This window comes from Colius striatus, chromosome 5 (genome assembly GCF_028858725.1).
Source record: "Colius striatus isolate bColStr4 chromosome 5, bColStr4.1.hap1, whole genome shotgun sequence".
Taxonomy (NCBI): Eukaryota; Metazoa; Chordata; class Aves; order Coliiformes; family Coliidae; genus Colius; species Colius striatus.
In genome coordinates, this window is record NC_084763.1 from 40296623 (window position 1) to 40322214 (window position 25592).

Here is a 25592-nt window from a genome sequence, read left to right on the forward strand (position 1 = left end):
GGTTGTTGTGGCCCAAGTGCAGGACCCGCCACTTGGCCTTGTTGAACCTCATACAATTGGCCTTGGCCCATCACTGCAGCCTGTCCAGGTCCTTCTGAAGAGCCTTCCTGCCCTCAGGCAGGTCTACACTGCCATGATTTACTGATGTCTGGGTGAGGTGGTCTGCAACTAGCAAAGATCTTAGAAAGGTCAGCGATTGCTCTTTGCATGGCTGATAAGGGCTAATTTGCTACTGTGACAAGCACGATGACTGCCAGGCACAGTAGAGTTTGCCTCTGAATGCTGTGGTGGGAGATGAAGCCTTTCTTGAGCACTCAGCAATCTGCAGTGCCTTCTGGAGGCTGCGGGGTGGGCGCCAGGCTGTCCCTGACAGACCTTAGGCAGCATGGCCCTGCCTGCTTCCAGCTAACACCAGCTCTGTCGGTTAACCACAGCTGTGGGGGTGAAGGAGAAAGTTTGGGCAGTTGTACTTATGGCATCCCACAGGACATTTCCTCAAAATCAAGCAAATATTTTTGCACAACTGCTCTGAGGAACGAAGATGTGTCAGTTGTCATCTTCAGTCAGGGACTTGAGGCTTCATAGGCCCAGAGAAGTTTTGTGGGCCACATCACTCAACATATCATTGACCTGCAAGGTTTGTGTGAGGAGTATTGCAGAATAATCCCATTTTGAATGCCTCCATGGGTTTTAAAGATGGTGAGCCCTTTACATACTTGGGCCACTCAAATACCTGGGTCCGTTGGCTTCTGTAACTTCATTGCCTATGCAATTGGCCTGTATCCTTTGCTTAGGAGAGACATAAATTTTATGAATAGCATTTTTTTTCTGATGAGTGAAAATAATTTCACCAAATGTGACTTTATTGTCAGAAAAGTGGCACTGATACACGTGGTAATCAAAGCACAAACAGTGGCAGCGGTCTCTCTGCACTTAAGGCCTTGAAGTCAAGGATGAGGGAAAGTTCAGTCATGACCTTGTTCTGTGAAAGCTCCCTACCATAAGGCCAGACTGTTCAGCAGCCCTGGGGACAGGGTGGCCTCTCAACAGCCTCCTGCTTTCCAGAAGGAGTTGAACTATGTCCCCTCTCCAGCTGGAAGGAGCTGTGACAGGAGCTTTGAGTGGCAATGTGCTCTCCCACCATGACATGCTCAGAAGAGCTCTGAGGAGCAGGACAGCAGCTCTGGTGAAGTCTCCTCTCCAGCCAGGCTCTTTGTCCTGGCTCCCACAACCTTCTGACCACTTTAGAGTCTGCCTGCTCTTTCCAGCTAAGCCATTCCTCACCATTGTGGGTATTTTTCTACAGGCTTGAGTGGAGCTGCCAACTTTTGATGAGCGTATGGCTTTCCTTTTTCCCTTTTCCCCAGACAGCCTCTCCTCTTCTTTACCCCTTCCTCTCTCACTTGCCTACTCAACCTGGGCAGTATTTCACGCTCAGCCTCTGGATGGTTTGGCTGCGTGAGTTGATAGCTTTGCTGGATAAGAAATTAATAAGTTCTTATTCAGCTTTGCAAGAGGCAATTTTTATAAAATATTCTTCAGTTTTATACCCCAGAGCCTCTTCCCACTTCACAGAACCACAGAATCATTTAGTCTGGAAAAGACCTTTAAAATCATCGAGTCCACCACTAAACCATATCACTAAATGCCACCATCTACATGTCTCTGGCAAACCTCCAAGGATGGTGACTCAGCCACCTCCCTGGGCAGTGCTTGACAGCACTTGCAGGGAAGACATTTTTCCCCATCACCAATCTAAACCTCCTCTGGTGCAACTTGAAGCCGTTTCCTCTCATCCTGTTGCATTTTACTTGGGAGCAGAGACTGACCCTCCACCTCACTACAACCTCCTGTCAGGTAGTTGAAGAGTGTGATCATGTCTTCCCTCAGCCTCCTCTTCCCCAGACTAAACACCTCCAGCTCCCTCAGCTGTTCCTCATCAGACTTGTGTTCCAGACCCTTCCCCAGCTCCAGTGCCCATCTCTGGACATGGCATGCTGCTTTCTGAGAAAGGAACCCAGCAGGGGACATACTGCTGGGATTCCCTGGACTAACACCTCCTCATGTGCAGCTGGAATGGCTCAACTGCCACTGTGCAAAGCAGCGAGAATTTTCTCCTGACCTTATGTCAGGGATACGCTAGAGTAATTTCTTTCTGCACCTCAAAATCCCACTTTATACTCCCTGGGAAGATATTTTGGGGGTTGGGTTTTTGTTGTTGTTCTGCTAATGCCAATGCAAATTGTGAGTCTCTCTGGGACTAATCTTACTCGAGCCTTGTGCACTGTGGTTTGCCATGGGGTGCCTTGTTTACTTACTTCTGCAGTATTCTGTACCAGATCAGAAAAACACTCTGCTGATCCTTTGCAAGTAAAAAGCAGCTTCAGGGTTGTCAAAACCACCTGAGATTTTACTGAGCAGAAACCAACCTGCTTTGATGAGATCTCCACTAATATACATTGATCGATTTTCTAAATCCATTAATTGCACTGGTCAAACACAGCACAGATTCCTTACAGGATGTTGTGGTTTAGGCCACAGAGGACCATGAGGAGGACTTACCAGCTGTAAGTACCACGGGCATTTGGAAGCCCTAAGGGCAGGGAGGGCTCAAATGCCACTTACGGTCCTGAGCAAAACAGACAAGAGTACTCAAGGAAGAAAACAGAAATTAATTTAATCCACCACCAACCAAAAACCTAAAACCCCAAAACATAGCAAACAGAAAACACCGCAGAGTGGTACAATGATGAAGAGCACAACCAGCTCTTTAAGACCACCTTCTCCTCACCCCTCCCCTCTTGCAAGACTCAGAGCCCTGATCCCCGTGTCCTTTTCTCCTCCCCTGCTGAACGGCTCAGGGGAGCAGGGAATGGAGGTTTCAGTCAGTCTATTCCTGATGGCTCCTGCCATTTGTCTCTCCTCAAGGCAGGTGGACTCCTCACCATCCTCCCTGCTCCAGCGTGGGGTCCCTCCCAGGCATGCACAGCAGCCCTGTACAGGCTGCTCCGACATACGTTCATCCCAAAGGCTGCAGCTCCTCTCTGCCTCTCATGTGGGGCTGCTCTGTGGCCCAAAGGCTCCAGCACGGCCTGTGCCATGGCCACCTCCTCACACAGTCCCTCGCCCGTCTGGGTGCACTCACACGGAGCTGCTGGTGGCTCTCAGTCTTGCCATGATCCTCCATGGGTTGCAGGGGTACAGCCTGCGTTCTTGCCACAGCTTGCAGAGGGGTCTCTGGTCTGGTGCTCCTCCTTCCTTCCTCCTTCTCTGACTGTGGGGTCCATGTGGTTGCCTCCATCTTGTACCACTCCTCTGGCTCATATTTCCCTCCTTAAATAGTGCTGGCAAAGGTGCAAAATTGGCTAGGCGGGACTAGATGTGGATCCACCTCAGAGCGAGGGGATGTTTCGAGAACTGCTTACTGGGACCAGCACTGCAGCTCCCTCCTTGTTACCAAGCAAAAAGCAGCTCCCACAAACCCATGACAGAGGACTGTGGGATAACATTTCAAGTTGTGCACTTCTGTGAAAAGGATTCTTTGTTGAACCTGGTGAGCACACAGGAGAAGGGTTGGGGGTCATCTGGGAGCTCAGGGATGGTGCTACTGAAGTGCTGAGTGAGTCTGGAGGATGGGTCTGCAGCTGGAGGTCTGGGGGACCTGCTCTTCAAAGGCACTGGACTTGCTATTGCCTGAGCAGTTGTTTCCTGACCAGTGCCATCACATTGGATATGCAGAGGACAGTTGAAGCTGGAAAACGTGGCTCAGGCCTGCCCCAGATGACACTGCCCAGTGCCACTCACCAACACACCAGATCACTCACCTCCAGCAAAGGCAAATGCTATGACAGTCCCTCATCTCTGCAGCACTGTGGTTCGTGTGACAGAGGAGAAGGCTGGGAGTCTATGGCTATGTGGGGCTGGAGATAGAACTGTCAGTGATGGAGTCAGCACAGCTTTTGAGATGCACTTCAGAGACAGCACTGCCCACCATAGCATGGTCTTCTCTCTCAGCTGTACAACAACGTATGAGGATGTTGGTATTCTAAGGCAAAAATCCTGTTCAGCCCTTCACAATACAGACAGTTGGTAAGGGAGATGTAGAGTCTGCTCTTGACCTTCACCAAACCACCTTCGAGGCCTTGACATCCACCTGCCACTGCCAGGAACCTTCTGGCCTTGTCTGGCCTCTTTTTTTTGTGTGGAAACAGACTAAAAATCTTGCCCATCCTATACTCAAAACCCCAGATTTCTTCTCTTTCCTCTCTCTCCCCCAAGGGCTAGGAGGTCTTTAGCACAGGCCCAGTGAGATATCTGAGAAAAAAGCCTGGCAAATGGTTTAAATTAAAAACTGTAGTGATTGTGCCAACTCCTGCAGTGGGAGAGTGCCAAGATCCAGAACATGGCTGTTCACCAGCATTTGGCATGGCTGTGACATCTTGTCACTGCTATCCTTGAGCAGTGGGGCCCACACAGGTACACCGACCAGTTGGTTGGGGCATGATGCAAAGCAGTGTGGGAAAGCAGAGGGAAGACTGCCAAACTTCTCCCTAGGAAAGTCACAGCCGCCTTTCTTCAAAATCATCCACTCCAGTGTGGCATTGCTCCCAATTGCAAAGAGAACAAAGGCTCCAAAGCTATTTGCCAGTCACACTGATGTGCCACAGAGGTGCCATCTTCTGCACTCGGGTACCCCAGTCTGTGCTGGTAATAAAGGGTATCGGCATAAACTCTCAGCAAAGGAGAAAACAATCCACTTCCAGGAAAGCATGGTTCCGACGTAGCAAGCTGTGAGAGTGCTTTTAGAGTGAAGTGCTGACTGTTGGGAAGGTGCCTGGAGCTGGAGGGGAAAAAAAAACCATTAAAAAAGGAAGTCTGTTTTTACAGATGCAGGGTTTTCTATCTTCATTATAAATAAGCTGTACAGCATCTACAGAGTGGACTCTGTCCCCAGCTTCATCCCTCCATGGGAAGAACCTGTAGGTCAACTATGGCCAACTTTATATTTGAAAGCACCACCATGGTAAACATGATACTTCACAGTTCAAGAATCTTTCTGTCATACTCCATGTTACTCATAGCTCAGTGCCCCTCTGCTGTCTTCTTCCAGGCACAGGGATGGCCAGACTTTTATCTCAGACTGCTGCAAAGCACTAGAAGATCATGCAGATGCATTGTTACTGATGCTCTTCCCTCTGTCTTAAAAGCTTTTTCCACTGCCAAAGTCTTACAAGCTCTTCCAGTGTTTCCCCTTCTACACAAAACACACCTGTCCTACAGTACTGTGTGGCTGCTGGAAGCACTAAAACTGTCTGCAGCTTTACACAGGTGAGTACTCACAGCAACTCCTACACAAGTTCAAGCTGGTGTGGCATGGCATCACCTTCTCCTGAGGGGGGTATTAACTTTGGCATAGCCCTTGCTGACAGCAAAATGATGCTGCTCGTTGTCTTGGTGTGATTATTTGCCTATCAAAAATAGATTTGAATAAAGAGGTTCAAGAGGCAATGGTTAGAGCAGCCACAGAAAATAACTAAAATGTCTTGTTCCTCTTCAGGACATGGTCCAAGCTGTATGTCCAGCAGCCATCAAAAGGGCACTGTCTTCTGCCTTTGGCTGTTACTCTCCAGGAAAAGTACAACTGCTGGTCCATTTCCACATGAGAACCTTTATCTTCCACCACTTCTAAACTCTGTGGAAAATTAAGTATCTGGAGTCATTGGTACTAAGAAAAAGGAAACTTGACTTCTATGTGCAAGTACAAACTTAAAGAAACTGTTACTTGTGTATTACTTGCTGTATTTAAAAAGTCTGGGAATAAAAAGAACTTTTTGCTGAATACAAAAAAAGACATTTCCTTTCCAGGTGTCCATAGAAATACCAGTTTACTTGAATATAAACATAACATCTGCAAAATACCTTAATTTGATTTTGCTAAAAAGCTCTCTTGTTATTAAAAGGATGGGGGGGAAGGGAGAACTAGTTCTTTATTTCAAACTTGCTGCTTTAATTCCATGTTGCATATGAAGCAACAAGCAAGAATTCTAAGGGATGTAAAATTTCCTGTGCCTACAAAAACCTTAGAAATACACCACTAAGCTGAGGAACAAGGATGCTGGCATGAAAGGATTTTAATATCTAGTGGAGTCCCTCAGGGGTCGGTGCTGGGACCAGTACTGTTCAGTATATTCATTAATGACCTTGCTGAGGGAACAGAGGCACTGTCAGCAAGTTTTCTGATGATCCTAAACTGGGGGCAGTGGCTGACACACCAGGAGGCTGTGCTGCCATTCAATGACACCTGGACAGGCTGGAGAGTTGGGCAGAGAGAAATCTAATGAAATTCAACAAGGGCAGGTGTAGAGTTTTTCATCTGGGAAAGAATAACCCCATGTCCCAGTACAGGTTGGGGAATTAAATCTTAGAGGTAGTGTAGGGGAAAGGGATCTGTGGGTCTTCATAGAATCATAGAATGGTAGGGGTTGCAAGGGACCTTTAAGAGATCATCTAGTCCAACCCCCCAGCAGAAGCAGGTCCATCTAGGTCAGGTCACATAGGAACATGTCCAGGTGGGTCTTGAAGACCTCCAAGGAAGGAGACTCCACAACCCCTCTGGGCAGCCTGTTCCACTGCTCTGTCACTCTCATGGTGAAATAGTTTTTTCTTATGTTTAAATGGAACTTTTTGTGTTCCAGCTTCATCCCATTACCCCTTGTCCTGTTGCTAGCTACTATAGAAAAAAGGGATGCCGCAACCTCCTGACACCCACCTTTTAGATATTTGTAAATATTATAATAATATATAATTGAATATAATAAATGTCTTGGTGGACAGCAGGATGAGCATGAGCCAGCAATGAGCCATCGTGGCCAAGAAGGCCAATGGCATCCTGGGGTGGATTAGAAGGGCTGTGGGCAGTAGGTCTAGAGAGATGTTCTCCTCCCCCTTCTACTCTGCCCCAGTGAGACCACATATGGAATATTGTGTCCAGTTCTGGGCCCCTCAGTTCAAGGACAGGGAGCTGCTGGAGACAGTTCAGTGCAGGGTCACAAAGGTGGTGATGGAGTGGAGCATCTGCCTTCTGATGAAAGGCTGAGGAAGCTGGGTCTCTTGAGTTTGGAGAAGATGAGACTGAGGGGTGACCTCATTAGTGTTTACAAATACATAAAGAGCGGATGTCAGGAGGATGGAGCCAGGCTGTTCTCAGTGATGTCCAATGATAGGACAAGGGGCAATGGGTAAAAACTGGAACATAAGAGGTTCCAAAGGATTTCTTCACTGTGAGGGTGAGGGAGCACTGGCATAGGCTGCCCAGATGGGTTGTGGAGTCTCCTTCTCTGGAGACATTCAAAACCCACGTGGATGAGTTCCTGTGTGACCTACTTTAGGTGGTCCTGCTCTGGCAGGGGGGTTGGACTGATCTTTCAAGGTCCCTTCCAACCATTGAGATTCCATGATTTCAAAGAAATATCTGGGTAAATTAAGAGTTTAGGAATATGTGTGTTCTATCCTCATATCTAATGACATGTGATGGCACTTCTCTTTGCAGGGCTGATTTCCAGTGGCATTTTTACATAGTTTTAAAGGAGAAAATTCTCCATTAACAAGAAAGGTAAACCCCCATTTTTAATGCCTACAGTTCCTTAAGGTACAAAAAAACATCTTTATCATCTCATCTTCCTTAGACTTATATCCTAAAGGATCCTTTTTCCAAATGGCATCATGTTGGCAGAAGCCATGGTCAGTGCAGTCTCAGGCTGCAGATCCCTCCTGCAAACTCTCAGGGAGATGCAGATGCTGAACAACCCTGTGGAGCTGTTGCTACACAGCCAATACAAACGTGCAGAGCACAAATGCTACGGTGAACAGAGGATTAAAAAAAAAAAAAACCTGTCTGCCTTCAAAGGAAAAATTAAACTGGGAAATTTCAAACTTTCCTGAGGTGCTCTTTTTGATCAATTAGAGCTCTGGCTTCATTTCAATTTAGGCATTTATTTTACAGTGCAATGCAAAATATAAGCTACATTGTAAGTAACAGAAAAGTTTGGGTTTTTTTTCCAGACAGGAATGCTGGAACATTGCCACCGGGTTTGGGGTTTTTTTTCCCTCAAACAAGTTTTTTAGCAGATATGATTTTATGAATTAGTTAATCCTCTGTGCAGCTGAACTGTCCAATAGAAAAAGAGAATGCTTTTTTTGTAGTAGAAATTATGTAGTCCTCTAATTTTCACATTTAAATTGTTCTACTTGACTCTTCCTAGTGTTTTTTACAAAAAGTCAAGTATGCTCTTTATAAAAATTTCCAGTGGAACTGCCTACTCATGTTAAACCACCTAACTTGGGTCCAGTCTAGCCTGAACAGTTAACTTAGATGTGTACTTATGCAAGTTCTGAAGTGAAATAAATACTGGTGTTGGTGGAAGAGTAGGCACAAATGAAATGAGAGCCTATTAAATCATCAGCTCTGTGCAGTTGTTGAAAAGGCAAAGTTCACTCTTGCATCACAATAAAAGAACTGACAGTGTGAAGAAGTGAAGATTTAGAATGAGAGGTGGAAAAAACCCAAAGTTTTCCCACATAAAGAATAATTAAGCTAAGCTCATTAAGACACAGCGGAATCCAAGAGGGTAAGTTAGTTAGAAGTGGAGTGGATGAGTTCCTGTAGGAATGCAAACTGGATGAAGGGCCATCACACACTGCTTTGACCGCACGCACAAGTCAGGAGCTCCCCATGCTGAGGGCAGCTGAGGCCGTTACAGTGACAACTTGATTCTTCTCACATTCCTCCCAGAACCTTTGGGACTGCTTGCTGTTAGAAGAAGGGCACTCACTGTCTTTGCATCAATCCTGCCAAGTCACAGAGATGCCAAATTCCATAAAGAAAGTATTGACACATGCTCCAAGGTCTGTCTACATGCTGAACTGTACACAGCTGGGAATCCAGAGACGTATATGGCTTGAAAAAGCCAGCATCAGAACTCAGAGAATTAAAAGGTATCTCACAATAGAGCTTTTTAGGCATTTTCCCTAAAAGACACCGTGCTAGATACTTCTTCTTAATATGCATTTTTGTTAATAATCTGTTCAATCTAAGCTACAAAATGTGCTGTGCAACATGACTGAGCGAATGTTCTGTGAGAAACATTCTCCCCTCATTTGAGTAATTTAGATTTGTAAGCTAATGTAAGTTTTTGTATTAAATAATGTACTCTGCGCAATTTTCTTTCTTGTAAAGCACTTTGAAGCTTTCAAAGGGTACCCTGGCTTAATAAATCATGTAGTACTCTTTGCCAGAACTGTAGGGCATTTCCCATAAGTTCTGAATCTTCTTTGCCAGAATTGCAACATGCTGCATGCCAAATCCTGCATACAAATGTTCTACATGTGGCAAAGACATATTGGTGAAGACCAGACGCATGGCATGCCTGGGTTTCTTAGAGAGAGTGGGGGAAGGGAAAGAAGTGGGAGGGAAGAATGAGGGCAGAGAAAAGAAAAATTGTCTGTGCATACATCTGAAAAAAAACCCCAAACAACCCAACAACAAACTGCCCCCCACACCCAAAACAACCCGTAACTCACGCTTCATTATTTTCTAAGACCAAACTGTCTGCTGTATGCAGCACCAACTCGTAGGGACCCAGAGCTGGGTCTTGAGTTTTCACTCAGTTATGGAAATGAGACCTCCATTGCTGCGATCACTATAGATTCTTCAAACCCAGCTGCTTATAAGGGTGGAAACACCTGCAATCCTTGCTTCTGCACAGGCTCACGTAGACAAAGAGACTGTGGGCTTGGAGAAGTGTGGTCAGGATTACCCCTATTTAACACGCTGTGAAAATGAATCCTCTTCTTCAGGTGAAGTAGTGAATGCAGTTCTATGCCCTAGGCTACTGGGAATAAACCAAGAGCAACAGTTACAAAGAGTAAACACTCTGCTTTTTGCAGTCTCCCCAAGACAACTTGAGGCACCTATTCCTGTAGGTTGGAAGAGGAGGAGTGCAAAGCAGTTACAACCCAGGACTGAAGTCGGTGCATTTGGGGGTATATTGCATCAGTGAGGTTCCTGAAGGATCCAGGGAGCTTTAAAAGTCTTGAGTTATAATTTGCTTGATTTAATCTCTTTACACATTAAGCACAAACAAGTAATTTCAACATTCCTTGCTCGTTTGGACTGAACATCTACAGTAATTAAAAAATGTTTTACCATTTCCTGCCAATCACTCAATTTTAAGATGATGGTGACAAAAATTCTTAATCACCCAGCAAAATCCAACCTAGTTTAAAAGGTACTAAAAACTACTTAGACCTCATCAGGCCTTAAGCACCAGGATTTGCTACACGTTTAAAAAACCCCAAACCTGAAGCTAAAATTGAACTCCACATTCTGCAATATTAAATGAACTCTTTACTACATGGTTTCTTTTGAGGTGGCAAGAAACGACTGTAAAACCTTTGCTGCTGCCAGAACTACATTGCTTAGAGAAAAACACCCTGTAGGTTACCATTTGTTGCCATGATTTACAAAGATAAGGTCGATAGTCTGGATCAGTTTCGTGTTGAAGTTTTAAAGGAAAGAAGCTTTCTGCAGCGTTTGTAGATTTCTGCATAAGCATCTGTGTGGTGGCAAAGAGAGCTAAGTGATGCTCTCTCACCAGCTTTTCAAGCAAGTTAGCACATTTCTTCAGATTCATCTCCTGCAAGGTAAGGCTCTCCCCTCCATCGTTTCTGTCTATCCAATAAAAAGCTGAGATGCTATCTAAAATCAAAAGGCAGAGAGCAGGGTGAGTGCAAAACATGTTTTCTAAAGAGTAGAGAGTGAGGAGCAGCTGAGCACTACTGCTGCAGTTCACCAGAAACAGCCTCCCCAGGCACTGCTTTATCATCTCTTCTGTCCTCTGCGCCAGTCTGTTCTCCAGAATGGTAACGAGCCGAAGCATATCGAAATGGTAATCTGTGTCAATGAACAGGACTTCCGCTTCCAGTCCTCCTCCTGATTTTGGAGTGATGCAGCGGGCTATGAGGTGATAAAGCATTTCTGTCTTCCCTGTTCCTTCTGGACCGTGGAATTCAATGACGTCTCCTGTGCAGAAAGAAAGCAGCAACTTGTCAGGTAAGAGCATGTATAGCTCAGAGTCAGTTTCCAGTGGTTGCTAAACCAACGCTCACCAGTCCAACAACTGGAAAAAGCATTTTGCAAAGTTTGATATTTGTAAAACTGTTTTCATCCTGGTAAGAGTCTAGAAAGTGAAGTTTCACTTTTCCAGAAAGGCCTCTGAAGAAAATCAAGAGGAAAGAAAGGCTGAACAAACCCCTGCCAATAGCATCACTGTCCACCAATATTGATAAAAGGTTGGCAACTGGATTTCATCTCTCATTACAGGTAGAGCAAGGCTGGAAAGGAAGCTGCTACACAAAAATGGCTAAGAAACCCATCTATTTATACTATATGCACCAAATGGAGAAAGAAATAAAGAAGCAGCGGATAAGCAAAACAAAGAAGCTGAGACACTGAAGGTCCAAATCACATTGGCACATCTATTTTTCGGCATTTCCTGTCTGCAATATGCTCATTCAACACCTGCACATGGCACCAACAGGAATCCATGACCAGTGAAGGGAACACAGGTATAGATTTATTATAGCGCTGTTATTCTTCTCGGGGTTTTTTTCTCATATGAAACTGCTCCTTTTGACAAGGAGGACTCACAGATTCCTTCAACACCAGGCAATGACTCCAATGTCTGAAGCAAGGGCCTCCGTTCATCAGGGGACTCGGGCAAACTGCCTGACCCATGTGGGTCAATAAAACACTGAGCACAGAAACACAAAATGTTAGTTAAAAAAAAGGCATATGCTTTATTAGGAAACCAGTTCTTTCGTTGGATGAGAATGCAAGATACTCTGAAGTCCTTTCCAAAATCTCCTGACGTCTTATAGCAGAGCAAGACTCTGAAAAAAGCTAAGTTGTTAGTTGCTCTTAATAAATTTCTGATTTTGGAAACTGGATTATTTATTTATAACATGTTGGATTTTAGGTGGAAGGGTGAAGACATGTAGTAAGGAGACTCATATGACTATAACTGCAGGAAGGTGAAAGATTTCTATAGTGTTGGCAAGTGCAAATGGTGTAACAGCTTTCTGTAAGGGAGATGCAAGAGTAGAGAATGAACTGCAACTTTACTTGAACACGTTTGCTCCCGCCTGAGTTAGCAGGGGTTTCAAGTCATTATTCACCTTCCAGAGGATGTCCTCGTTCCTAAGTGCATATATTGTCATGTCATATATATATTGCTTGGCATACGGGGTGGAGGGTGATGGGTGAAGAAACAAAGCTTGAACTTCACCCACTGCAAGGCCTGAAAGCAATTTACACCTGATGTGACAATTCTGTCAATTTCAGTGACAGACTGCCTGCCTCTCCACAATGGAACTCCTGCTGCTCCACAACTGCCATTCCATTTTTATGAATTTCTGATACCTGGAAATTTATTAAAAAGCTTGATTGCTTCCCAAACCCTTACTTATCTATTCTGAATGGCTCTCCCCACTTTTGAGATGAAGGACGACTACACTTCCTATGACACAAATCTTTTTTTCCTCCCACTTCAGAGGTTGCCATGTCCAACTCTGTCCCTTCTAGCCAGTAGCAGCTCTGCTGTCACACAGACTGTGTGGTTACATCACTGCACCCTGTCAGGATAAGATAGCAGCATGGAAGAACTCCTCCTTAACCTCCTGGGTAGTCATTCCCTCAGATTTTATCTACTGAAATATTTTAGAACAATTGCAGAAGGCATCTCTTGTTAAAGAGCAAATTCTGTCTTCTTCCTGCCACTGGCTTCGACACAAGATCTTGGCCACCTTGACTGGCATCTCTGAATGCAGAGCAGTGACTGATCTGGGCCAATATGCACTGCAGAGTGCTTTGTGTACCTTCACAGTAAAATAGCACTTGTTTAAGAAAAAACAGCGATATTCTCTGGCCACTCAGAAGCAATAGTGGGCAAATCTGAGTTACTGTTTGGTAATGATTTGGAAAAGTTATTCTGTGAAACAAATGCTTGACTATTTGGAGATGTTCCACAAAGACGTCTGTGTGTTATGGGATCACATCGGATGAGCCTTTACTGGCTTTTACTGCTACTAACAAATATATTTAAGTAAAAATTCTACATTGAATGAAAAAAAAAATATAATTCTTAAGAGTTTTTGTGGGGGTGGTTTATAAATTTTAACAGCAAGACAGCTAAGTACCCTTCAAAGCTTGTTCAACACTGCTGAACAAGATACGCATCCTGTTTGCAGTTTGTCCAAAACACTTAAGTTACTCTGAAAAGAGTAACAGCTTGGACTTTAAGAAAACCTCAAAAGCACTGGGAATTTCTGTGCCTTCATGATTATCAGAGAGGCTGCCCACAAGGAGAATGGGTGCAAACCAGAAGCCATTTATAGCAACATCTATAAATGCAGGGTTTCATTAAATGAGCAACTAGGCTGTTACAGTAAGATAAGAGGGAAAATTCATCCTTCTGGATCAGAGAGGACAAACCATGACACAGCAGAGGAGGAAGTGTGGCCAGCAACATTTCCAAGAAGCCTTTGACACTCTCACAATAGGTCAGGGAAGAGACTTAATGTCAGTACTAGAGTCATCCATTCATGTCAACATACCTTTAAAAGGAGGATAAGTAAAAAGATCCTGTCTCAGGATGAACACAGTCTGAGAGGCAGAGTAGGGACAGACACTTGAATGTTTAATAAAGTTAATGGGAAATTTTCCTGTTAGAACTGGTGTCACCCAACATTAAACATATCAGTAGATGTATGCTTAGCTTGGCAAAATACATAAACAACAAAGTCACAAAAGATTGAAGATTGTGACAATGTGACAGATGAAGATGGACGAGCAGAATGATTTTCTATGAAATTTATCACCAATGGGTTCAAGAAGTCTGTTTGAAAGAGTCACCTGACACAGTAGCTTGCACCGGCCCACTGTGGACAGGTGAAGGAGCACAGGAGCCCCCTGCCATGCAATGGCACACAGGAGGAACAAAACTGTGTTGCATAAATGGAAACACTTATGTACCACTGATCTATATTTAACTAAAATGTTGTGCTCAGTCCTAGGCACCAAATCAATGTCACGTTTTGAATGGGAAGAGCTTTAAGTTCTGTCTGTAATCATTACACTAGCAAATGGTGGTGAAACTATTTTCTGACACTGCAGCTCAAACCAGGCTATTAGAATACTCAGCGGTGACTGCAGGTTTCACATCATCAAATACCTTGAAGTTACTGGACTAGTAATTTACAATACTGTGCAGAAGCTGTCACTAATATTTGCACCACTTCTAAGCAAAGTAGAAGGCCTAATATTTATTCCAAATTAATGTTGGGTGTCACACTATTGCTGTACATCAGGGCTTTATGCCTACACCCACACCTTCATACCAGTGGCAGAGAAGAAATGTGACTGGTAGTCATGGAAGATTATTTAAAGCTCAAGTCTCTTTTGCTCCATTCCAAAAGAGCTTAAATGCTATGTAATTAATATGCTTATGTGTTTTTAAATATGCAAGTCCATCATAATTAGAAGCAGTGAGTAGAATATCCCAGCAGTGCCTCTATTAGCTGTTCCTACTTTATAGTACTCTGACATACATGTTATGAACACTTAACTACAGCGTAACCTTTGGATGCTTTATTAAAACTTCATATATACATTTGTTTCAAATACCATCAGGAAAAAGAATAATATAGGCCTTTGCATTGCTTTAAACATAGCATTTTAGATTAAGAACTGTTCAGTACAGACTCCATGGGCAATGTATTTTACAGTATTCCACAATGACCTACTACAAGTCAAGTTCATGACAAATGGAGAGGTAGGTCCTCAACAGGGATTTAAGACTGAATAATGAGAACATACATCAAAATAACAAATGGACTCACATAAATACTGTGGTACAAAAAGACAAAGCAAAAATGTAATAAAAGATGAAGGCCATTTATGTATATATAGCTAAAGACCTGTGCTAATATGTAGGCAGCTTCATTAACATCACCCAAAAGCACGACCAATACAGATAATAACTGATGCCATTTGTTAAATGCAGAAACACAGAAGTGCTTCAGAGGCTCAGTGACTGCATTGGCACTGAGAAACCACCAATGAATACAGAAGGTTTCCAGGCATCTTAAAACCGAGATTCTGGAACAGTCTTTGGACAGACATGAACAACTTACACAGCTTTAAGTTCAAAGCTGATAATTTGACGATGCAATTATGTAACAGTGAGCCATGACTGCAAGGGCAATTACTGACCCCCAGGGAGGCTTCTGATAGCCTGTTCTACCAGAATACAGCCACTTCAGTCTCAAACACTTGTTTCTTGTGTGTAAAGTTCATTAAAAAAATGGACTGAAAGATCAGCATTTTCTGTAACTGCCTTTTTTTTTTTCAAAGCAAAAATATCCTTTAAATTTAGGGTTTTTTTAATAATTGAGGAGCCTCGTGAAGCATGTCCTGATCTCAGTACTGGTTCTTAATTCTTCTTCTAGATAACAACGCAGTTCAGAATTGAGAGTATTTAAATAATCATCTCTGTTCCATGCGCACTGGCTTACCAGTATTTCTCTGCCCTTTATCTTTATCATATCTGAAACATTCAGGGACAGGAATCCTATGTAGATAAACCCCTAATGTCTTCCCGAGTGCTGCAAAAATCATACACCAACAGTCTCACAGACTAAGCAGCACCTCTCATCCAATTATCCCGATTTCTTTTGATTGCTTTTTCTGCTACTGCTTTTGAACCTTTTATAATTTGGGGAAATTTCAAACTGCAGACAAGTATGTTGATAACCACTGCTATCCATTTGTTCACACATACATTCAACAACTGTAATACCTCACAGCATGATCTTTTACAGTTTGCCATTCAAATGCCTTTCTTACTATATATTTCTAGGTTTGTGTAATCAGTCTCTTCCACTCTGAAATCCATGGAATTTTACACAAGCTGGAAACCCAGGCTGACTTCCTGAATAATCAAGGAATTACCAAGTGTACTAATTTCAGTTCAGCTCAGTAATTTCTTTCATGAAAACATCCAATCTTGATCTGAAAACTTCTTGCTAAAGTACCTTCAACTTGTACTGGTATCAGAGGGAATACAGATTTCTCAATTTTGAAATCCTGATTTATTCACTGAAGGTCTATATAAGCCATTCTGATCTTAACTGTTTCCAAAGCTCCATCCAAGTACAGTCTGGATTTTTCAGGCCAAGACCTAACGTCCTGATGAATTGGCTTTTTTTGTTTTCTCATGCCACTGTTCCTGACTGACCCAGACCGCTCCACATCACCGAACTCCCTGCCATTTATCGAACCTTAACATCTTTGCAAATTCCTGCAGTTATGACTTCATGGTGGATTTTTAGACCACTGATTAAATAAAAGGCTCAGTGACAGCATCTACAAAAAGAATCTGAAAAACTACTAGAAACAGACCAATGTGCTTGGTATTTGCTCATCTACATCTCTGGTTTGATATTTACCAAGTACATTTTTCAAGTCTATTTAATAGCATTTGGAATGGTGAATTTGCATTATTTCATTTTATCTAGTTTCTACCAAACTACATCATTAACTAAAATTCTGAATGAATCCAGGGCGAAAAAGATTTGCTTGGACATTTATCTCTGTCATATTGCTCCGAGAATTCTTTTACATCAAGGTTTTTCCATAAATAGGATAAAGATACATTTTTTTACCATGCACGGGAGATCCTTCCTCAGCAAACAGATAGGGTTCAAGGTTCTTCAGAGAACTTCTGCCCTCAAGTCGCGCAAGTAGCTTTTACAGGAAAGACAGAAGAAACATGCTGTTAACACAAAATAATGGACCTTGGGAATCAAATTTAAAAGATTTGGAGAACTGGAGGTTTCTCATGACAGCTCTATCAAATTATTAGTCTGATTTGAAAACGTTTTCATAAATGCATATGGAAACCTACAGTCAACTACAGCAGCAGAAGGTTCCATCCTTACAAGGAATTAGCAACAGACTCAGTGGCAATAAGGAGCAGATATAAAATAGGGGAAATAAAGCTTAAAAAAAAAAAAAAAGAGAAAAAGCTGCAAAGGTAGAGCAGCAAGAAGGATTGCCTCTGGTATACAGCAACACTGCCACTTGACAGAACAAAATAAAAGAAGATCATTTGTAGTACCAATCATTTCCACCTCAAACAACCAGTTGAGCGTTAAACATTCTTCATCGTTAGTCTCCTGAGTCAGTCTCTCTGTGCATTTGTAAGGAAAACCACGTTTCATCAGACAAGTTGAGAGGACTTTTCTGTACTACTTGCCTATTTTATCATAGTTGCACATTCAAACATAGGATGGATTAAGAATGATCGAAAGTAATTAGCCACCAGCGGCTCTGCAAGAACCTTTCTAAAGCAAGCTCAAATTTGTAAAGCGAGTTTCTCTAAAACCCCACGTAAAAGTGAGTCAATTGTAAAACAAATTAGCCCAAAGTTCACCAACAGTTTCTTAAATTGACAGGTATTTGCATAGCAAGTAGATAGGTATTCACACAATTCATGTTTATTTGTAGTTATGGCATACAAGGAGGGACACTTCACCCAGTGCTAGAACTGTTATTCCCTATGTGCATTAACAGGCATGGGAAAGGGCACTATTGGGATGCTCAGCGTGTTGCCAGAGCAATACCCCAGTGCCAAATAGTTCCTTCTCCAAGACATCCAACTGTCATTTAAAAATTCAAACCAAATCCTTTTCAGATTTATCCCATCCTCCTAAAAGCAAGTCACCAAATGAGCAGCAAGCACCCACCTTGAAACACATGCTGCCTTCTCTTGCTTTCTTCCTTGTCACATCCTGAGCAACATTTGCACTGAATTGTCTTAAAAATTCTTTATACAGTTGTGTGTCTGTGTGTTTGCCTTTAACAGCAGAATAAAGCTTCATTAAATGGCCCTGAATTTACTTCCAAGTGGTCACGATGGGAATCTAAGTGCGACATTTTCATTGACATTTTAACATCCCCTTCCATTAACAAAATGTCAATGTGTTTGCCTTTGTTTGCCTGTTCACACGTATTCAAGAAAGTTTTCTGACAGGTCCAGTGAAGGGCCATAAAAACACTTTAATCGACCTTGCTCTAGATCTGCAGATCCTTCTGTTACATTTCACACATTGTGCAGCACAGAAAGTGCTCTCAGGGTGAACTCTTGATTATTTTGGGAACTGGTAGGGTTCTGTGACCTGGACAATGCAAAAAACCAGATGGATTATATACACAAGAATATCAGAACCTAACCTGAGGCACATAAACTGGGAGCTTGGAACTACCAAGAGGGCCATGGGATACCCTACTCATGCAGTCCTCCCATGCAAGCAGCTGCCTGTGCCTGGCCCCCCTCCTCTGGCAATGGAAGTCCAGAGAAACAGGAAAACCACCACAGGCTGCTGCTTTCTGATGCTCTTCATTTGTTAAGCAAAGGAAGCCCCACTCTGGTACTGGCTGATCACAGGAGCTAGATTATGGGGGCTTCTGGGGCCCTCAATCCCAACTGCTGCTGGTCTAAACACATTTCAGCAGCCTCCTCTTCCCAAACTTATTTGTATATCAATAAATACATCCTCTGTGAAGCCTCTTCTGACCACCTCTTTAAGCTTACTGCTGAAGCTTTGGAAAGACACAGTAGATTGATCACTACCATTTAAATAAGAATGAGCAGTTATTTAAACCTTGTACTTCTACATTCATTTTGTTAAACAATTACAGGTGCCTCCTCTGAGCACTGCTCATGTAGGTAATTTATGATAATTCACGATAGCACACCTGTGTTTTTATCAAACTTGTATTTACTTCCGAGTTCTGAAGCAGAATCTCCAAAGGCACTTGCCTCATTAGTGTCATGCTGGGAGCAATGGGGTTCCTGGCAGAAACAGCTAACAACTTCCCTTCCAATCTAACAAAGGTTTGTCCACACTTCAGCACAGGAGTGACTGAAGCAAAGCAGCGAGGAGATGAGACAGCATCCCTCACCTCTGCTGACATAAAAGACAGGGACAACACGGCTTTTTCCAAATGGGCAGAATCCACTTTGACTCTGTCCCAGGAGAAGCATTTCCATTTTGCCTTCTCACATCTTCTGTTTTGAGATGAGGATGCAGACGGGCAAGCTACAGCATTTAAGGGGTGACCTGTATGGGGGACATCAGGTGTCCCAAGGTCAATGTGCAGAACATAGCAGCATGGCACCTCTGATGGACAACCTTCAAGTGGGAAAAGCTTGGAAAAAAACACCAATACCATTTCAAATTGTGTATTAGAGATTTCAATTTCTACAATTTAACTGTAGATGCTTATTTCTTCTTTCATAATGCTCTTTTAATCTTCTTCTACACAAAATATGACCTTTTAGCAACCTGCTCATGGTAGGTCTTCGCTGTTAGGTGTTTTTCAACAGCATAATTATGCTGGCAAGAAACTGCACATATGTGCAGTTACATGTAGAAAACAAGCTACACAGGCAATAGCTGGGTTAAATTTTGAGTGAGAGGACTCAAATATTTCATCTGTTTCATAATCTATCAATTTAATTTCTTTAATGAAGAAACACGTATATGGACAGTCCCACTAATACATTATATGCTTCTACTACGTTGGTTTCAACGAAGCTATGCATAAACGTAAGCACACATGTAGGTCTTGTCAGGAATGAGATATTACTTCATTAAAATGTTAAGAAATTCAAATTAAATGCTCCAGCTCTGTTAGAGGCTGTGAGCTAACCTACAGGCTATTTACACATACAAACCTATCTCCAATAAGAGAGAAAATTTAATTTGCAACCACTATAACCGCTCTGATTGAGCTTTTGTAAAATTTGGGCACAAAGACATAGGCAAGCCATTTATCATTTGTTTTATTGAGATACACTGAAGGTGTTTTGTGAGAAGTTCTAAGTCACTGTATTAATTATATTAAATATCAACAATACAAGACTGTGGTCTCAGCATAACTCTCAGTAAAGTCTAAGCTTACATACGAGACTGTCTGAGGAAGTATCGTTTCAAATTAAGTATTTTAGGCTTCAAAGGCTCCTACCATTTTTTTTCAGGACATCGTACTCATATGTTAACCTTTCTTAAAATATCAGTTTTTAATTCCTCCCTCGTTCAGGCTTGGTTATCCATTCCCTCATAGATGGTTGCTGCCATGTGCATTCCCTGTTGGCACCACTCATGTGGACAAATAAACGCATTACCCACTTAGACACAACTTAGACACAACTTAGGATCTTAATTTATGTGTACTTGCTGATACAAGAAACAAATAACAAAACCCTCAAACAAAACACTCTTTTCTCCGAAGAATATGAAAGCAATTCCATCTTCCATACTGTGTATTTAAACCAAACCTTTTTCACAGCTCTTTTTCCTTATTGCCAACATTTGTTACACATCTGTAAAGGAATTACTGAAACATCCGAACACCGTCCAGCCGTGCCGCAAGGAAACGCCACGGCAGGCACTCAACCCGAGCCCCGAACCTGCCAGGGCACAACGGTAGGACGGAGCCCCGCGCTCCACCCGCTGCCAACCCCCCAGCAGAGCCCCAGCAGAGCCCCAGCAGAGCCCCAGCAGAGCCCCAGCATCCCCGTGCCGCCCGGCGCTCCCCTCCGCGAGCCGCACCCCGGGAGCGCCTTCCCGCGCCGGCCCCGGGCGGGGCCCCGCTTCCCCCTCACGCAAGGGAGGCGGGGCCGGCTCTGCGGCGGGGCTCCGCCGCTCCTTTCCTCATAAACCACCCCGCAGGCGGCCCACGCCCCGGCGCTTCCTCCTTCCTCTCGCCGCGGCCTCGGCTCGGCTCGCCCTGGCTCGCCCTCCCCTGACTGCGCGGTGCCCCGCAGCTGGAAGGACCCCGGGGGAGGGGGAGCGGGCAGCGCCTCACCTGAGTGCCCGACTCCGCCCTCCGGCACGCGTCACCCATGGCGGGCTGAGGGAGGAGGCCACGACTCACTCTCCACCGGCAGCGGCACTGCGCAAGCACGCTGCCACCGCCGCACGCCCCCGCGCCCCCCACTGGCGGCTCTGCGCATGCGTGGCCCGGCCCCAGGAGGGGGTGGTGGGAGCCTGTGTGCTGCGGGGTCTCGGAGGTTCGAGTCCCGCCACAGGCTCAGGTCGCGCGCCGGGGCCCAGCACCCTCGGGATCCCCGTGGGAAGGGTAGCTGTGTGTTTATTTGTTTATTTATTTTTACAGAGCCGGTCATTTTACAGGCTGTTGGTTTCATTTGGGTTTTTTTTCCCTGCTGGTGAAATGGGGGCAGGTGTCTGAGGTGACGTGATTCATGGGATGCTCATCCGTGACACTGGGGTGGTTGTGACTCAAGGGCCAGTCACCTCCGTGGCCACAGTTAAACTCTTGATGCCTGCAGAATTGCCCTTTGTAACTGCCAAAAAGAGAGATTAAAAGAGAGTCTGAAATGTCTAACATACATGCATTGAATGAACCAGGCTTACATGGTGCACAAGGCTTCTGGGCAGGAGCTGGCCATGGCTGGCAGCAGGGCCTGTTCCTCCCGAGGACCATGGCCCATCACCTCACCTGACATGGTTTTGCAACCCAAGGCAGCAAGGGGGAAGAGCACAGGAAGAACATGGAGAACCTGTTTATGTTTTCAAGAGGCTAAATGCAAAACTAGTAGGATAAGAATAGCAGCTCCCCCTATCTGCATATCAAAGAGTGGTAATGATACCATCTCTTTGTGTTTATCACAAGCGATACTGCATGTTCTTACATTTGTGAGGAGAAACTGGTGGTGGAGTTCTTTATTCTTCAAAGAAGTTATGTTTTTCTATAGAAAAAAAGTATGTCCTAGCTTGGTCTCGAACACACTGCAAATCAAAAATCTAACCTCAGATGGAAGGTGGTGGCTTTATTTACTTTCAATACTCTTTCATCCCCAAATACACTGCTCCCTCTGTTAGAAACACCCTGTACTTGCCACCTAACTCTGAAGAGTTTTAGATGGATGCCACCCAATTCTGCAGTTAGCCAGATTTTAACACAACTTAAACCAGTACTTTGAGTATCAAGTCCTAGTATTGCTTATTAAAGTACAGAAAAGTGGTGTCTATGCAGCCATTGTAGCCGTTCTGCTTCTCTGAGTATGGATAACACGTGCAAAATTCTCCAGTGAGAGAAACTTGGATGGCTGCACAGAGGCACACACAGGGCAGAAAAATGCAACAATATTATTGGTTTCATTTTGCTGAAGGAATTTTCTGTCTCACATTTTGGAAGAGGTTAACATAAGGGGCAGACAACCTTAAGAGCTGCATGTCTGACTATTGTTATACTTCTTTAGAGGTCTGGGCCAGGTATCCTGGAAGAGTTCAAAGAGCTTGTTAATTAGAAGTAATTGCCCTTGAAGCTGACTGGTAATTGAACATAATCCAAGAGTAGAGTGGACTCGCCGTGACTTATGACAGATACTACTCAACTGCATCGACCACGTGATTTTATTTTTTCTTGTAATTATAGGTTCTTTGTTGCTGTTCCCCTCTAATTAAATCCATTGCACTAATTTTTAAAAAGTGATCGCTATTTGAATTCAGAGACATAAAATATACAGCACACATAAATGCCAGTTGACTGAAATGCACTCCTACCTCATCACTTACCACTGTATCCCAGCAGGATCCTATGGGAGCTCTGCTGCTGCATGGGTGAACACAGTTTTGATATTACAATCTAATGCAAGACAAGTATCACAGTTCAATGGATAAAAATTCAAGACCAAGGGGGTAAAAACATTGAAGTCACCTAAGCAGTAAAAAAATGGCTATTTAATTTCTTGACGTAGTTAGTAGGTAACGGAAATGTGTAAACCAAACGGACTGGTCGCTTGATAGGCAGATTGCTATAAGCTGTCACACGGGGGTTTTTTGCACTAATTTACTTCATACAGTGCAGCTGGCATTATGAAGTTAGAAAATTGATACTTACTTTGACAGCACTCTGCCTTAATAAAGCTGCACATTATGCTTTATTCATTTATTTGTCAGTACTATAATTTCTCTTCTTTGCAGATCAAAAGCTAGATTTTGGCAATGATGCATGCTTATAACTTCAACCCCAAACCAGCCTTACACAAATCTTTGTCCATCTAAACCTCTACCCTCTGCGCTTCAGCAGTCAGCATTGCATTCTTTCATATTTCTCTGCAGTGTTCCTGAGTGATAGTGTGTACTCCAAGCATACGGGATCCCTCTTGCTCCTCACCCTTCCTAAACAGCAGAAACCTCCCTAATGCAGAATTGTCCTCAATGCAGTATAGCTGTAAGTAGCTCATAATATCTAGGAACTCTATGCCCCAGCACTCCTGTTTCTGCAGGCAGAAAATTAGTCTTCCTTTGTTTGGCATGTGGAGAGCCTGAGGGTGCCCCTTGAGCCACAGGCACTGTTCACATAGCAATCCAGCAGTAAGAGCAATGGCTTTTCTAATAGCAGAAAGAGCAGACTCCAGGGGTATGCATGTCCATCTTTATGAAATGTGTTTGTGGAGAAAATTCCTCTTTCCCAGTCTTTCTTTTGAGTGTCTTCCACACTAAGATGCTGTGTTTTCCACTGCACATGTTCAAGACTTTCATTGTAGGGAAAGAAAATGACAATACAAGAGAGGGAGATATTTAAAGTGAAATTGCAGCCCTGAGCAAAAATATTTTTGATGATTTTTTAAGTTATTATTTTCTCATTCACACATTCATCACTGCTAATTTCAGCCTACAAAAGGAAACCGGGCTGGGTTCTGTGGAAGGAAGGACTAGCCCAGGTGCCCCAGGGCTATGAGAACTGAATTTGCTGTTTATAGAAACATTTAATTTCTTTTTAAGAAGCAAAGTCCTAACTTGAAATTGCCAGTTGGTCTACAAAACAGAGCCAGTCTGAAGCATTAACACCTTATCCCAGAACAAGGCCTGAGGTAAGAGCTTAAGCAAAAAGAAATGCATGAAGAAAAACAATATAGTGACAAGAAATTTAGATTATGTGAAGATGTTTGCAAAAAATACATCAGACTTTTTTATTTAATTAAGTAATTGCTAAATTAGGAACTGGAATGTAAATGTTTCCTCCTTTAAGCATTTTTTTAGCTGCAGAGATTTTGCTCCAACATAAGCTTCAGCATTTTGAGCAAATTGTCACTTAATGTTCCCTTGCAAGATTTGTGTGGGTGACATTCCAGCACAAACCAGCTCCAAACAGTTCTAGGTTGCAAACAGTTTGTCTCTGTTCATGTAGCTAATTTAAACCTAAAGTCAGTTGTTTTTCTAATGAACCTCTGGAATCTTAAATACCTTCACTACAAATGTGACAAAAAATGTGACTATCTAAAAGTCATTAAACAGAGAATCACTCCAATAAAAGAGAAACATCTGATTTTCTCTTTCTATCCTATCTACTCCTTTGTGTAGTGCTGCTCAAATGGTTTACCAGCTAAAGACCATCTCAAAGTTGTAAATTGACCTTGAAAAGGATTAAAAAGAATATTAATAATAATAACAACAATAATAGTAAAATGTATGACAAGGTAAATTTTGAATCTGCATGTGGCAGAGCAAATGATGGACAGCCTGTTGGGTTACTTGCAACCTCTCTGTTTTTTGACTCTTCCAGTTTCATGCCGCTGATTTCGGCCCCACTGTTCCAAGTATCTCTCAGTGAGTGATCTGTCACTGAGTTTTATTAGATTTTTTTTGAGCAGATGGCTGATTCTTTTCACCTGGAGAGCTGCCATTTTCTCTAGATACATCTCAGTTATGGTAGTGTAATTTATCTGTTTACTTAAGAAATAAGTAACTTAAATTACAAGCATGTTATAATTTCCCAGACCTCAGAAAAGATGACAGATTTGCTGCACAACCTGGAAAACAACAGAGGGAAAAAAATTTAATGCATTGGTAGATGGACTGCTAGCCAGGAAAAAACAGTCCAGGTCATTATTAAGTTCCGGCATTTGTGATGGAGTTTCATAGCTGGTTGCTGGATATTCTGCTTGCAGATATACATCAGGAACAAACTTGCCATTTACCTGTATTTATGTCTAGATTTCTTATTCATGTAGATTGCCTTTTATGAGCTTGTATTCCTGAGATGGAATTACTCCTTGTTTATTTACACCAGGTTGTTCTTTTCCTGCTGCTTCTTCCATCCTGTCTGAAGAATTCTGCACTGGCTCACCATGAAGCAGTCAGATACTCCTTACTCAGATGATAACCACACAGATAAGGGCTGAGTTTGTATTGATGACCTGGTCAGGGGTATTTTCTTTCTTGTCTTTGGGGTCTAATTTAAGGTTAGTAATAAATAAATGAAGGCTTACAGAGAAAAACACATGATTTGTAAAGACCTCTTCATAGCCAATAGTAACTACACAGATCAAGTTTCATTTTGAGTTTTTGGGCTCTGACTTGCAGCCCACAGAGGGAGAGGTCATGTGTTTGACCTTGAGAACCTGCATCGCTGCTCATACCCCACTGACAGGAATAATGCA

General features: G+C 43.2%; 1 protein-coding gene and 1 long non-coding RNA gene across 3 annotated transcripts; one reads left to right on the forward strand and one right to left on the reverse strand.

Moving 5' to 3' along the window:
• Nucleotides 1-1740: 1740 nt before the first annotated feature.
• Nucleotides 1741-5828, forward strand: LOC133625459 (uncharacterized). Its single transcript, XR_009818729.1, has 3 exons — nt 1741-1857; nt 5111-5328; nt 5558-5828. It is a non-coding gene; the product is annotated as an uncharacterized LOC133625459 (long non-coding RNA).
• XRCC2 (X-ray repair cross complementing 2) lies at nt 2661-21097 on the reverse strand. Of its 2 annotated transcripts, none has more exons than XM_061996243.1 (4): nt 20990-21097; nt 16780-16861; nt 10015-11080; nt 2661-4840 (listed from the first exon to the last, which is right to left on the reverse strand). In XM_061996243.1, exons 1-3 carry the CDS (start codon nt 21026-21028, stop codon nt 10365-10367), a joined length of 837 nt encoding a protein of 278 aa, XP_061852227.1. In that variant the 5' UTR covers nt 21029-21097; the 3' UTR covers nt 2661-4840; nt 10015-10364. The 2 variants fall into 2 exon arrangements, with proteins under 2 accessions (XP_061852227.1, XP_061852225.1); XM_061996241.1 differs by having other exon boundaries at nt 9580-11080.
• Between the last annotated feature and the right edge of the window lie 4495 nt (nt 21098-25592).

Coding starts and splice junctions, on each gene's coding strand:
- XRCC2 (XM_061996243.1), bottom strand. CDS start 21,028: ATGGGTGACGCGTGCCGGAGGGCGGAGTCGGGCACTCAG. Junction 16,862..20,989: donor GGGCGGAGTCGGGCACTCAG/GTGAGGCGCTGC, acceptor TTCCTGTAAAAG/CTACTTGCGCGACTTGAGGG. Junction 11,081..16,779: donor GGAAGGATCTCCCGTGCATG/GTAAAAAAATGT, acceptor CTTTCTGCACAG/GAGACGTCATTGAATTCCAC.